This window comes from Schistocerca cancellata, chromosome 1 (assembly GCF_023864275.1).
Source record: "Schistocerca cancellata isolate TAMUIC-IGC-003103 chromosome 1, iqSchCanc2.1, whole genome shotgun sequence".
NCBI lineage: Eukaryota > Metazoa > Arthropoda > Insecta > Orthoptera > Acrididae > Schistocerca > Schistocerca cancellata.
Window position 1 is genome coordinate 1,122,630,558 of NC_064626.1, and position 16,146 is coordinate 1,122,646,703.

At 46.2% G+C, this 16,146-nt stretch overlaps 1 protein-coding gene across 6 annotated transcripts in view; it reads right to left on the reverse strand.

The window, feature by feature from the left end:
- The window catches only part of LOC126092418 (sorbin and SH3 domain-containing protein 1), a 1,056,812-nt gene that overhangs the window by 747,330 nt on the left and 293,336 nt on the right, over positions 1-16,146 (reverse strand). For all 6 annotated transcript variants that reach the window (XM_049908017.1, XM_049908049.1, XM_049908042.1 and 3 more), the window contains exon 3: positions 3,203-3,312. In XM_049908017.1, the coding sequence (XP_049763974.1) occupies positions 3,203-3,312 (110 nt within the window). The remainder of the gene's footprint in view (positions 1-3,202; positions 3,313-16,146) is intronic.

Sequence of the window (16,146 nt, forward strand, 5' to 3'; positions counted from 1 at the left end):
TTCGTGTAGCAACATGTTGTTGTGCATTGTCTTGCTGAAAAATGGCGTATGGGGTGTTGTTTTGAAAGGGAATGGGTCGCAAGATGTCATTCACGTAGGTCACACTGGTCGTAGTGCCCTGGACACGCACAAACTGTGATTTGTGGTTGTACCAAATAGCACCCCACGCCATAAGACTGTGTTGGCGCTGTATGTCTTATGTGAATGCAGTCACTGTGATGTCGCTGTCCCTATCTGCGGCGAACCAAAACGCGGCCATCATTTACAAATAAACAGAACCTGTATTTGTCCGAAAACTCTTGCTGATGGCATTCCTGTTCCCAGTGACGTCGTTGCATACACCATTGCCGTCTAGCATGTTTCTGCACACTCGTCTAACGTAGAGAAGTGGACGACGCGCCCGAAATCCATGCCTTAATGAACGCCGACGGACTTTCTTTTTTTCTTTCTTTCTTTCTTTCGCTTGTGCCGTTTGTCCCGCGGATAGGCAGGGTCGGCGTGGTTAATCGGATGTGGCAATGTTAGTTGAAGGGGTGGCCGGGAAGGGTAGGAATTAGTGTACCCCAAGTGTCTGCGACTAGTGGAATCCATGGAATAGTGCAGAAGTGTTCAAATGTCTGCGAGCCGGGTAATTGAGGCGGCACGTCGGGACCAGCCCTGTATTCATCTAGGGGGGATGTGGGAAACCGCATAAACCACATCCAGGCTGGCCGGCACACCGGCCCTCGTCGGTAATCCGCCGGGCGGATTTGATCCGAGGCCGGCGCGCCCACCCGAGTCCACGAAGCAGCGCGTTAGCGCGCTCGGGTAACCTGGCGGGTCGCACGGCGACGGACTGTTACTCTTAATAATGTACGCTGTGTCACAGTGTTCCACTGTTGGGCCAGAGCCGAGGAGGAAGCAGAATGTCCTGCAGTGGCATTCGGATGAGGTGTCGATCTTCTCGTGGGATGATCTGGATGGTGCAACCTGAGCCATCTCCTCGTGCTCCACAGCCTTCTGTGAACCATTCTGCACACACCCGTTGCCATGTCCAAGCACTTCGTCCTACACGCGCAGCAGTTCCCTGGACGGATGCATCACATTCTCTCATTCCAATAACGCGCCCTCTTTGGAACTCATTGATTCGCGCATACGTCTGCGAGGCATTCTGCACATCTGCTTAAGTCAGAATGATCCATTACCGTCGGTTTACAGCGACAACAGGAGCCGCAGGCACATTTTACCGTCAGGTGGTGTTGCGCCGCGATATCGATGTTGACCTTGAACCCTCGGCCCGACATGCTTCAAACGCCAATAATTTCTGCAGAACATACTAATGTACGTGTCCTGTGAACATGAAGTCGTGCCTCTACTCGTTCAAAGTGTTTTATCTTTTTCTGAATATGAGAGTGCTCAGTGCCACTCGGTTCTGTCTCGGGTTTGTTCCGCAGCGACGGCAGTCCCCGTGCAGTACTGAGGACTATTTCAATTTTCTACGTTGTCTGTTTTACATTTTGGTTATTGCAGGCTTCTTCACTGCTGTGAAGATACACTGCTGGCCATTAAAATTGCTACACCACGAAGATGACGTGCTACAGACGAGAAATTTAACTGCCAGGAAGAAGATGCTGTGATATGCAAATGATTAGCTTTTCAGAGCATTCACACAAGGTTAGCGCCGGTGGCGCCACATAAAACGTGCTGACATGAGGAAAGTTTCCAACCGATTTCTCATACACAAACAGCAGTTGACCGGCGTTGCCTGGTGAAACGTTGTTGTGATGCCTCGTTTAAGGAGGAGAAATGCGTACCATCACGTTTCCGACTTTGATAGAGGTCAGATTGTAGCCTATCGCGATTGCGGTTTATCGTATCGCAACATTGCTGCTCGCGCCGGTCGAGATCCAATGACTGTTAGCAGAATATGGAATCTGTGGGTTCAGGAGGGTAATACGGAACGCCGTGCTGGATCCCAACGGCCTCATATCACTAGCAGCCGCGATGGCAGGCATCTTATTCGCATGGCTGTCACGGATCGTGCAGCCACGTCTCGATCCCTGAGTCAACAGAGACAACAACCATCTGCACGAACAGTTCGACGTCGTTTGCAGCAGCATGGACTATCAGCTCGGAGACCATGGCTGCGGTTACCTTTGACGCTGCATCACAGACAGGAGTGCCTGCGATGATGTACTCGACGACGAACCTGGGTGCACGAATGGCAAAATGTCATTTTTTGGGATGAATCCAGGTGCTCTGTTCAGCATCACGATGGTCGCATCCGTGTTTGGCGACATCGCGGTGAGCGCACATTGGAAGCGTGTATTCGTCATCGTCACACTGGCGTATTACCCGGCGTGATGGTAAGGGGTGCCATTGGTTACACGTCTCGGTCACCTCTTGTTCGCATTGACGGCATGGACGTTAAATTTCAGATGTGTTGCGACCCGTGGCTCTGCCCTTCATTCGATCCCTGCGATGCCCTAAATTTCAGCAGGATAATGCACGACCGCATGTTGCAGGTCCTGTACGGGCCTTTCTGGATACAGAAAATGTTCGACTGCTGCTCTGGCCAGCACATTCTCCAGATCTCTCACCAATTGAAAACGTCTGGTCAATGGTGGCCGAGCAACTGGCTCGTCACAATACGCCAGTCACTACTCTTGATGAACTGTGGTATCGTGTTGAAGCTGCATGGGCAGCTGTATCTGTACACGCCATCCAAGCTCTGTTTGAGTCAATGACCAGGAGTATCAAGGACGTTATTACGGCCAGAGGTGGTTGTTGTGGGTACTGATTTCTCAGGATCTGTGCACCCAAATTGCGTGAAAATGTAATCACATGTCAGTTATAGTATAATATATTTGTCCAATGAATACCCGTTGATCATCTGCATTTCTTCTTGGTGTAGCAATTTTAATGGCTAGTAGTGTATTTTCGCAGAAGCAAAGATGATGGCGGTAACAAACCAAATAAATCATAATTGCATTACTACTCTGTTACGAGCCGCCGGAGACCGCGGGTAACTTATACCAAATACTGAGAATGTATCCCTGAACAATCTCTGAAAGTTTGTCGGTGGTGCTCTGGTTCACCCTGTATATACAGCTTCTGGATGCTTGCTTTGTGCACTTATCAGGGGAGCATTACGGTTTGGCAGGATGTATGGAAGACAGACTGAACAGCTTGTATCATACATATGAGACTGGGAATGACTTACGTTTAACTGAGTCGTTCGTTACATGGTTTTCCCTCGTTGGCTGCGTCTGCTGATGCTGCTGCTGCTGAGCGTTCCTGATGTTGCGTCGCTTGGGCGAACCGCTGCATTCCCTGCAAGCAAACAAGGTTGTCACAACTACCACACCAGATAAGGAAACACAACTGCCTGGTATTGTGCAAAAGATTACGCCACAATGGCTATACCAAATTACGTCTGACGGGGAGAAGAGGCACATTATTATACAGAACACACGTCGATACTGTTTCGACTTCTACTTTCATGGCAGCTTAAAGCATTGACTAAGTGTACTCCTGAGAAAGATGGAGGTAACATAGAAAAGTTAACTAAACCATGCAATATAATCTCCATAGTGAAAAGTAAAGATAATGATAATAATAGCAGGCAAAAAGAAGAACAAAAATAATAATTAATTTAGTATTTTTTAAAACCTGTAACAAAATTGTTTTTTGGCCACCTCTGTGGGCTATTCCTTTCCGCTACTGTGACGGCCTCGACCAGTTTCCGGCTGCAGGAGAAAGTTTTTTTCTCGACTTCCCCTAATCCTCGTAATTGGGTGCCGTTCGCATTCGACTAGGCCAACTCAAGGGTGAGTAATTTTCCTGTGACGGTGGGTTTTTCCAACACCCATTGCAGAGAAGTTTATGAAACATCTCGCGGGAAGCAGCACCTTCCAGAATCGCCAAGAGTATGAAGCACAGATTCAGTCTGGAACCGCACGACCGCTACGGTCGCAGGTTCGAATCCTGCCTCAGGCATGGATGTGTGTGATGTCCTTAGGTTAGTTAGGTTTAACTAGTTCTAAGTTCTAGTGGACCGATGACCTCAGCTGTTAAGTCCCATAGTGCTCAGAGCCATTTTATCAAGCACAGAATGTCGAATGAAAATCCCTAAATTCTTCTTCTGTTTTGGATTGGTTGGAGGGCCTAAACAATTTGGTGGAGCGGCTGGGATCTCTTGTAGTCAGTTCCCGTGGGGTTGAGATTAAGAAAAATCAAGACCTGCTCGTCCTAAGAAAAATATTCGAAAATGTAAAGTGGTGCAATATATTCGAAATTCTGAGAAAAACAGGAGTAAGCCATAGGGAAAGACAGGTAATAGATAAGGGGAATTGAAATGAAAACCGAACATCTCGTACAACGGGACCGTGGAATGGTTCCATTCAAACTAATAATAACACGCCATAAGACAACGAGACGACCAACTTCTGTTTCGCAGAACGCAGTCGGCCGCTGACGGAACCACAACTGCATCCACTGTTGCAGTTCCTCATCCGACAAAAACCTGCGCCCACGCATATCTTTCTTCTGGCCGCCAGAAACGAAAAGTGTGAGGTGATCCACATGAGTTCCAAAAGAAATCCGTTGGGATTCGATTACTTGATAAATAGTACAATTCTCAAGGCTGTCAATTCAACTAAGTACCTGGGTGTTAAAATTATGAACAACTTCAGTGGGAAAGACCACATAGATAATATTGTGGGGAAGGTGAGCCAAAGGTTACGTTTCATTGGCAGGACACTTAGAAGATGCAACAAGTCCACTAAGGAGACAGCTTACACTACACTTGTTCGTCCTGTGTTAGAATATTGCTGCGCGGTGTGGGATCCTTACCAGGTGGGATTGACGGAGGGCATCGAAAGGGTGCAAAAAAGGGCAGCTCGTTTTGTATTATCACGTAATAGGGGAGAGAGTGTGGCAGATATGATACGCGAGTTGGGATGGAAGTCATTAAAGCAAAGACGTTTCTCGTCGCGGCGAGATCTACTTACGAAATTTCAGTCACCAACTTTCTCTTCCGAGTGCGAAAATATTTTGTTGAGCCCAACCTACATAGGTAGGAATGATCATTAAAATAAAATAAGAGAAATCACTGCTCGAACAAAAAGGTTTATGTGTTCGTTTTTTCCGCACGCTTTTCGGGAGTGGAATGGTGGGGAGAAAGTATGATTGTGGTTCGATGAACCCTCTGCCAAGCACTTAAATGTGAATTGCAGAGTAATCATGTAGATGTAGATGTAGAATCCGGGCTGTGCGGAGGTTGTTACGGTGTTCCCCAACCAAAACGTTGAAGCGTAGCCCTCGTCCGACTGGCCATGTGGAGATGGGAGATATCGTGCGGCAGGATCAGTCTGTCAGACAACATTCCTGGGCGTTTCGACTTTATGGCGCGTCGCGGCTTCTTTAAAGTGTTTTCATGTACTGTGCATTGATTGTGATTTCAAGAAACAGTATGGACAGAAGGCCTCTGGGGGCGAAGACGAAGGTCGTCGTGACCTTAGCGGAACAGATTTGGCTTCCTTGGGTGGAGAAGGTGTGGGACGTATCAACTGTAAACTTTTCCATTTGCCCTCGGACTGTCGGATGCTGTCGGACGAAATTATCCTGTTGCACTGAAACGCCCGCCCCCACACTCCCAATCCGACGAAGTCGACGCTTCTGTGATTTGGTTGGGGAGCACTGTAAGAGCCTCTGTTCAGCCCGGATCTTTCACCGTGTGATTTTCACATCTTTGGCGACCTGAAGAAATTCGCGGAAGTTGGTTTCAGTCGACGAGGAAGTGCAAAAGTGGATATGGCAGTGGATCTGTCAGCGGCTGACCGCGTTCTACGAAAACAGGAATTGATCGTCTCGTCTCCCCGTGGGTTAAATGTATTACAGCATGTGGTGATTACTTTTGAGTGGTAACATTCCATCGATCCGATGCGGCGGGTGTTCGGTTTTAATGTGACTGTCCCTCATACAATATGTGCAAGAAGCAAGAGGGGACAGTAAAACTGGAAGACGAAGAAAGAAGCGCTCGGATTAAAAAGGTTTTGGAGACGGGGATGCAGACTTTCGGCTCTTCTGTTCAATCTATACATCGAAGAACAAATGACAGACTTAGAAGAAGAATAGTGGGATTAAAATTCAGGATGGGAGGATACCAATAACAACGTTAGCTGATGACATTGCTATCTTCCTCGGCGAATGAGAAGAAGAATTAGAGTCTAATGAGTAGAGAATATGGATTGAGAGTACACTGGAAGAAGGCAAAGGTAATGTAAGAGAAGTGAGAACAGCGAGAAACTTATCAGGAATGGTGATTACGAAGTAAACGAAGTGAAGCAATTCTGCTACCTTGGAATTAAAATTATCCATGAGGGATGAAGCAAAGAGGACATAAACTGTAGACAAGCACAGGCACATTAGTGGGCAAGAGAAGTATACTCGTGTGAAACGCAGTCATTAGTTTGAGGAAGAAATTTTTGAGAATCTACGTTTAGAGCAAAGCACAGCACGGTATGTCAGTGAATCATGGGCAGTCGTGAAACCAGAACAGAAGAGAATCGATGCGTTAGAGATGTGGTGCTACAGAAGAAAGTTTAAAATTAGTTGGCATGATAAGATCAGGAATGAGGAGGTTTTGCGGAGAATCGGCGAAGAAAGGAACATATGGAAAACACTGACAAGAAGAAGGAGCAGGATGATAGGACATTGTTAAGGCATAAGGGAATAACCTCCACGTTACTAAAGGGGCCTGCAGAGGGGGTAAAACTGTAGAGGTAAACAGAAATTTGAATACATCCAACAAGTAATTGAGGACGCAAGGTGTAAATGCTACTCTGAGATGAAGAGGATGGCGCAGGAGAGGAATTCATGGCGGACTGCATCAACCCAGTCAGAAGGCTAATGACTAAAAAAACCCAGCATCTTACATGAGCAGGGAATCAACGAAAGTGCGTCCCCGACTCGAGCGACTTCTTCAGTAGAAAGAGACTTCTTCAGAGCAGAGTGTCGTATCATACGCCAGCTGGAGGTGGTGTTGCATAAAAGTAACGGCGAGGTTTAATTGAAGCCAATAAATAACATTTGTTTCTGTGAGAATTTGATTGTGTTATTTTTGTACGACTTTCCCGTACGGGGCAACGGCCTAGCCGCAATGGATACACCGGTTCCCGTGAGATCACCGAAGTTAAGCGCTGTTGGGCGTGGCCGGCGCTGGGATTGGTGACCATCCAGCCGCCATGCGCTGTTGCCATTTTTCGGGGTGCGCTCAGCCTCGTGATGCCAACTGAGGAGCTACTCGACCGAATAGTAGCGGCTTCGGTCAAGAATACCATCATAAAGACCGGGAGAGCGGTGTGCTGATCTCACGCCTCTCCTATCCGCACCCTCCTCGGAGGATGACGCGGCGGTCGGATGGTCCCGGTAGGCCACTCGTGGCCTGAAGATGGAGTGCTTTTTTTTCCGGTACTGGATAAAGTATTCCGGATTTGTTGCTGTGCAGTAAACCGACGGGAGTTGTTAGTAGCCAGCTGGAGGCGGTAGTATGAACTGTTGGTGTTGCACATATTCCTGTCCACTTGTCGGATCTCGGAATCTGCCTGAAAATAGTTAGCTGCAGGGCTTTAATTGGCGACTTTGCAGTTGTGCGAGGCCTAACTCTGGCTCTCGCTTCAAAGTGTAGTTGACGGCTTGCTGGATAGTGTGGCAGTGCGGTCAATTTGTTGTGGCCTGCCAGTAAACGTTTCCGATAAAATCCGTGAAGCAGTAAGACTCGGTTTGTCTGATGCACCGCACGCCGCCAACAGTACGTGAATTCTCGCCGCCGCCGCGAATACGACTCGGCACGACGCCACGGAAGCTGTGAGGCACGGACAAAAGTAACTGGTGCCGTTTTATAGTCAGGAGAAACAGAAGCGTTATGACAAAGGAGAAGGTAGAAATGACAGCGGTAGTATTTGTTAAGAAAGAGAAAGGCACATTGCTAGATGAAGGCACAACCTATACAACGGGAAGGAAAAACGGAGGGAAACCTTAGCCCCAGCGACGATGCTGAATGAGCCAACTACAGAGGCAGGCCACATGTATACAGGCCACGTGTATACAGGCCGCGTGTAACCACACGTGACGCGGTGTCCGCCCTATAGTAAAGTGCAGAACAGGCGATTGGTCGCGCTGGGCGTCGCCCGATCCACGCTCCACGGCTCATTTACCATGGCCGCTGACGGCACACACACACACACACACACACACACACACACACACACACACAAACACACACACATGCAGCACGTAAACACGGCAGGCAGACTGTCGTAGCGATACTCACGTCTCGTCTCGATTACAATACCTTATGTGATGTACACTGAAACGCCAAAGAAACTGGTACAGGCATGCGTCTCCAAATACAGACATACGTAAACAGGAAGAATACGGCACTGCGGTCGGCAACATGTACATAACACAACAAGTGTCTGACACAGTTGTTAGATCTGTTACTGCTGCTACAATGGCAGGTTATCAAGATTTAACTGAGTTTCAACGTCATGCTATAGTCGGCGCATGAACGATTGGACACAGCATCTCCGAGGCAGCGATGAAGTGGGGATTTTCCCGTACGACCATTTCGCGACAGTACCGCTAATATCAAGAATCCGGTAAAGCAGCAAATCTCCCACATCGCTGCGGCCGGAAAAGCATCCTGCACGAACGAGACCAACGACGACTAAAGAGAATCGTTCAACGTGACAGAAGTGCAATCCTTCCGAAAACTGCTGCAGATTTCAGTGCTGGTCAGCGTGCGAACCATTCACCAAAACATCATTGATATGGGCTCTCGGAACCGTGTACCTTTGATGACTGCACGACACAAATCTTTACGCCTCGCCTGGGTCCGTCAACATCGACATTGGACTGTTGAAGACTGGAAAGATGTTGCCTGGTCGGATGAGTCTCGTTTCAAATTGTATAGAGCGGTTGGACGTGTACGGGTATGGAGACAACCTCGTGAATCCATGGACCCTGTATGTCAGCAGGGGACTGTTCAAGCTGGTGTAGGCTCTGTAATGGTGTGGGGCGGGTGCAGTTGGAGTGCTATGGGCCGCCTGATACGTCTAGATACGACTCTGACAGATGACACGTACGTAAGCATCCTTTCTGTTCACCTGCATCCATTCATGTCCATTGTGCGTTCCGACGGTCTTGGGCAATTCCAGCAGGACAATGCAACACCCCAAATGTCGAGAATTGCTACAGATTGGCTCCAGGAACATTCTTCGGAGTTTAAACACTTCCGCTGGCCACCAAATTCCCCAGACATGAACATTATTGAGCATATCTGGGATGTCTTGACGTGTCCTGTTCAGAAGAGAACTCCAACCCCTCGTACTCTTACGGATTTGTGGACACCACTGCATGATTCATGGTGTCAGTTTCCTCCAGCACTACTTCAGACATTAGTCGAGTCCGTGGCACGTCGTGTTGCGGCACTTCTGCGAGCTCGCGGGGGCCCTACTAGGTATTAGGCAGGTGTACCTGTTTCTATGGCTCTTCAGTGTGTTTTTAATGTGTGTTACATTAGCTTTGCGGCTCGCTCGTCTACGTGTATGTCACATACATTGCACACATATACAAGGCGATTCCGTGATGACGTTACAAACTTTCAGCGATGAGGGAGAAGAGTTAGTGAAGCAATATGAAGTAAGTGACTCTAGTCCGGGCCGGCCGGGGTGGCCGAGCGGTCCTAGGCGCTACAGACTGGAACCGCGGGAGCGCTAAGGCCGCAGGTTCGAATCCTGCCTCGGGCATGGATGTGTGTGATGTCTTTAGGTTAGTTAGGTTTAAGTAGTTCTAAGTTCTAGGGGACTGATGACCTCAAACGTTAAGTCCCATAGTGCTCAGAGCCAGCAAACATTCATGTCGGGCGATCTTGGTGGCTAAATATTTCTCTCTAATTGTCCGGAATGTTCTTCAAACCAATGGGAAACAATTGTGACACGTTAACATAGCGCACTGTCATCAATAAAAATTCCATCGTCGTTTAGGAACATGTAGTCCATGAATGGTTGCAAATGGTCTGTAAGTATTATTATACAAGTAGTACATCGTGTACAACACCTTAACTAAAATGTTTCCAGGTGTTTTTCAGTTAACCCTTAATGTCAGCCCCTTTTCATTTCCACCCCTATGGGATGTAAATATTCTTAACCTCACAGCACTTCTCACTTCTTTCCGTATAGTAAGAAAGTAAACACCCTACGCTTTAAATATTCGAACTCTCCTGTGTAAAAGTGCTTCAAACTTCTGATTACTTTAAAAATGAGTTACCGTGTTAAATATTAGACGTTGCGGAAGTAAACGAGCAAAAGTTTAGGAAAGGTTTGAAATTTTGTTTAAAGTATGTTGGAAGTCGTTAAATGCTCTCATTATCAAACACACGGTGAGTACAGTAAGGATTATTTGCGCTCTGATTTAAGGAAACCTCGTTTTTTTCGCATCTCAGCTGTTATGACGTCATGTCTCTGAACTATTTGCCCCACTACGATAAAATTTCGCAGGTATATCCAGCAGTATGTACCGATGCCGTCAGCTGAATGAGTTGCTAACAAAGCTAGCGATAAACGAGTGATAAATTAAAACAGCAATCTCCTGGTGAGACAGTTTTACGGCTTGAAAAAGAAGAAATGTGTGCGATGATTTTTTTCCTGTCATCGTTTTGTGAGGAATGTCAGAAAAAGTTTGAAATAATGTGTAAAGTTTGTTGCAAGTCGCTCATTCTGGAATACTGGATGAGTATAAAGGGTGCCTCTCCTAAGAGTCATGAGGCGATTTCTCGCTGCTGTTTCGGCAAATACTTGCCACTTTGTTTCTGCAATGTTTAGCTAGAGTCAACCCAAACAAATATTGCTCATCACGTCTCTCATGCGATGCCCTGGCCCTCGCTGACTGCTGCTGCTATACAGCAGAAATACTCAACCGCTCCTCGAGTGCTGGTTATACTTCGTACGAGGGTAATCCCGAAAGTAAGGTCTCCTATTTTTTTATATGAACAGAACTCTGTGTGGCAGTTAGTCGCACTGTTATGAAGAATGCTTCACGCGTTGCGTGTAAACACGTGCACGCCGCGCTGAGGCGCTCAGTCTTGGCTTGGCAGTACGACGACAATGGAGCTCCTGTTGGATGTCACCGCGAAGTGCGAATTGCGCGCAGTTATTCGGTTTTTGAACGCAAAGGGCACTGCGCCGATTGAAACCCATCGCCAATTGACGGAAGTGTATGGTGAGTCGTGCATGGATATCCAAAATGTTCGTAAGTGGTATAGAGAGTTTGCAGCTTATCGGATCGAAATTCACGACGAACAAGGAGCGGGAGACCGTCAGTTTCTGAGGAGACAGTGTTGAAGGTTGAGCAAAGCATGCGTGAAGATCGGCGGATCATCCTGGATAATCTCTGCACGTTGGTTCCTGAGGTTTTCCGAAGCACCGTTCACAGAATTTTAACGGAAACATTGAACTACCGGAAGGTGTGCGCAAGTTGGGTGCCATGCATTCTGACTGAGGACCACATGCGGCAACGAGTTGATGCTTATCGCGCATTTCTTCACCGCCGAACAGGAAAACTTTCTGGACTCAATTGTCACGGGTGACGAAACCTGAGCATACCACTTTACACCTGAGACCAAGCAACAATCACGCCAATGGCGGCATCCTTCTTCGCCAAAGCCGTGGAAATTCAAACAAACACAGTCTGCCAGTAAAGTCATGACATCCGTTTTTTGGGATCGGAAAGGGGTATTGTTGTCGCCTATGCCCACTGGGACCACAATTAACGCTGACAGGTACTGTGAGACTCTGAAAAAACTCAAACGGGCAATTCAGAACCGTAGAAGAGGTATGTTGAGCAAGGGCGTACACATTCTCCATGACAACGCCCGCCCACACAGTGCTCGGCAAACCGTTGCTCTCCTGCATCAGTTTCAGTGGAACATAATCACCCACCCTATAGTATTGACTTGGCGCCCAGTAACTACCACCTGATCCCTAGGTTAAAGGAACATTTGGCCGGAAAGCGATTCAGCTCCAACGACTAGGTGAAAGAAGAGGTTCATAACTTTCTGAACAGCATGGCGGCGAGCTAGTATGACATGGGCATACAAAAAATGCCACAGCATCTACAAAAATGCATCAACAGAAATGGTGATTATGTCGAAAAAGCTAAATGTTCAAGCTGTAAACTGATGTAAACCATTGTAGAAGGAAACAGGTCTATGTACTTATAAAAAATAGGAGACCTTACTTTTGGTATTACCCTCGTATTTTACTGTCTCTGTTAATAGGTACCGACAAAGTAGAAATCGCACTGGAGCAATTTGAGACCGTTCTATCGAATGGGTGCATAAAATTTGGCTTCAAAAATAATTTTGTTTGTATCGGGAAACAAATCAGCGCTTTCTGTCAACAGCAAGCGTCGCAGGGCACTATTTGCTTGGGCTGACTCCAGAAACTAAATTGCTGTTACCTGCCGAAATACTAGAGAAAATGTGCCTGAGCACTATTAAGAGAGACACCCTCCAGTCTGGGTATTTGCGCGCTGTGCGTTTTGCTTTCATTTTCACCCCTACACCAAACGCTTTGAAAGGCAGATGTATATTACCCCCCCCTCACCGCAGCGCTTCTTTCGAGATTAGTGATATGTATACCACGTTTGGTTGAAGTCGATCCAGTAGTTCAGATGGAAATGTTGAATATAGATATCTAAACAGTTATATACATCAATTGTTATAAAATATAGACACTTAGAAATTACGTTAACTGTGTTCCACTGACCATGGACAGTGGGGGATGGGAAAATAAGTCGAAAGAATAAACTACCTTATCAAAAGTGTCCGGACATGTAATAGTGGATGTTAATGTGCGCCGTGTCCACCCTAATCAGTCAAGTTGTGCCATAAATTTCTGTTCTCCCCAATTCATTGTCGTAGTTCGTCATTAGATCTACACGTCTGATCTTCAGCATTCTTATAGAGCACCACATTTCAATGCCTTCTATCCTGTTCTCGTCTGAGCTGATTATTGTCCGCAGCTACAGGCAGATATCTCTACTTAAGACTACAACAAACAAGTTTATATTACACGTTGAACAAGTTTCTGTTGTTTCAGAAAAGCTTTTCTTGCTGATACCACCTCACGCACTTTATTCGAAATCAAACTGTCACAGTGTACAGTAATCCAGATAGAGCACACATACAAAGCACTGGTTCACATCAAAGAATCTGTGCTACGCGAAAGAGGAAATGAACACTGAAAGGCCTCAGCGTTAGAAGTGAAACACAGCTAAGTTTCTCTCAGGCGTGGAGATCACGTCGACAGTACACACAATCCAGATACGTCAGAGTGGTAATTTCCACTCACAAATTTCAGGGCGCAATAGAGCAAAATAAATATAATCTTTCTATTTTTGTAATTTTCAATGCGATATTATAATTCCATCTACCTTCTTTATCACTGGAATAAGAGACACTAAAGGAGCAGCATAAGTTATACAGACTTATAGCTCCAACTGCCCTGATAGCAGCTGTTGAAACTGCATTGCTAGGCGCTTGTCTTGATGTTGGTAGCGAAGGTCGCCAATATTACTTCACACTTTCCTCTCTGTTTCACTAATATTCCAAAGTCAATTACGGTAAATCGTGAACTAAGGAAAATCGGTAATTCCAGTTTCACTCCTGTACAGTCGTATGCATAGCGTGGAAGGTTTGGACAGTAAAGCATGGGTTTTACAAGAGATGTAGAACAGTGTTTCCCAAAGTGTGTTCCGCAGGAAGTGGATGACTGCTCCCCAAAAAGCTATTAATAACATGGCGTTCTCTTCGACATTTTTACAATGCCAATAATTTTTTAAAATTTTATTATGATTTCTGTGTTATTAGTTATTAGCTGCATCAAACCAGTCTCAGGACTGAAGACCACAACAACAACAGTTATGAGATAAAATTGAAGTAATCACTGAATAAATCATGTTTTTCTCATTTTTAAAATACTATTAACTTCAAATAAAACAAGATGTTTCATTAAAGTACCAGGATTCTCAAAGTGTTCCGCCAGAGGAAAAGTTTGGGAGCCTCTGCCCCGCAAGCGACGCCAGCGCCTGTCACGCCGCAGCCCGGCCACGCGAGTAGTAATGTTGGTAGTCTACCTCTGTGGCGAACCTCTTCCACACGAAACAATACGCACGCAGGTGTTTAGTTTAATTGCATACCAATACGAGGGTTGTCCAGAAAGTAAGTTCCGATCGGTCGCAAAATGGTAACCACAGTGAAAACCAGAAACGTTTTATTTTCAACAGTTAGGTACCCCTTCCACCTACTTCTCTGCACAATCGCCGCTCCAACTTCGAGTCTTGTCGTACTGTTGTATCAACTTTCCAATATCCACGTCATAGAAAGCAGCCGCCTGTGCTTTCGGCCAGTTATCTGCACTAGTCTACAGCTCGTTGTCTGTGGAAAAATTTTGTCTTCATAGCCAAAGGTTTTTGTGAGCAGAGATGAGACTCAGGGGGCGTCAGTTACGGCCTGTATTGTGGGTAATCAAACAGTTCTCATCGGAAACGCTGCAGGAGCGTCTTCATTGCCCCTGCAGTGTGCGGCCGAGAATTGGCATCAAGAAGGAACTGCTCGACAGTTGTGTTATGTGGGCTGCATAACACACGCGGGCATGCGGGAGTGGCCGAGCGGTGCTAGGCGCTTCAGTCTGGAACCGCGCGACCGCTACGGTCGCAGGTTCGAATCCTGCCACGGGCATGGATGTGTGTGATGTCCTTAGGTTACTTAGGTTTAAGAAGTTCTAAGTTCTAGGGGACTGATGACCTCAGATGTTAAATCCCATAGTGCTCAGAGCCATTTGAACCATTTGACACAGGCGAAATCTCTAACCAGGCCCTCATTCTTGGCGGGAGACACTATTCCCTACGCATCTTTACGTGCTCACTGTTCACTCAAAACTGAAAAGAGCGACGTGACACGATCGACGGGCATACTAGAGACGCTGCCCAACACATCTGTGCAAAACTTTACCGGATTTTCCCTGTGAGTTCCATTTCGCGAGCGATTGGAACTTACTTTCAGGACAACACTCGTATATCCTGCCATTTATAAAATAATTACCCTGTAGCGCCATGTAAAAGTTACGGCCTCAGTTACAATGGCATTAGATTTCTTATGAACGTATACTGTATGACATTTTGTTTCACCTCTTAGCGTGGGACGTTGTCGGCTGGTCGGTCAAACAAGTACAATAAAATCATCAGCAAATATCAAGTAATTTGGGAAAGAAGTGTATTTATATTGTTAATTCAGACTAAGCAAACGATTTATTTGACACGGTCAAAACCTTGGTTAGTCAGTAACCAAATAACCGGTTTGATACACCGTGGAATAGCTAGTTTTTCAAAACGTTGCGGCTCAATGTCTGTTGTCTACAGAAAAGTATCGTCATTGTAAGATTGTAAGGAATTACACAGACTTCGAAAAAATTTCCATTTTATGTAATGTATGACAGCTCTATTCAAACGTGGATAAATGCAAGATAATCTCCTTCGCAGAGAGAGAGAAAACCCGATAGTGTGTCACGCGAGAGTAGTCTTAGTGCTCAGTACTCTACTGAAAATTCGCTACTATTGCCACGAAGTAGGGGAGAGTGTTCTACTTGCAGTATAGTGTACCTAAGAACACGTATTGTTTCCTAGACAGTGTTTCAGCCTAGGGACCTATTTTAGAATCTGTAGTGACTGACAATTCGCAATTGTTCACGACACGACTTAAAACGTTGATGACTGAACAACAAAAGAAAGGTAACAATAACGATATCAGTAAAAGTCTCCTAATTGAGGCAAACAAAAGTTCACTTCTAATCTTCCACAAACGTTATCTGTAGTGAACTGATCTTCGAGGCTGGTTATAGCTGTCTCCAGCCAATCAGGTTTTGGTGTAGTGATACTTCCTGCATGCCATGAATCTAGCTCCCCCTGCAGGAAGTAGTGCTCAGAATGTCTGTTTCCATTATCTTGTATGTAAGTAGCCGGTGTTTACCATGGTGCTTTTGGTACGCCTTGGACATACACAAGCTCGTCCGTGTAATATGGGTTGCCGGCCCTCAGGGGCTACCT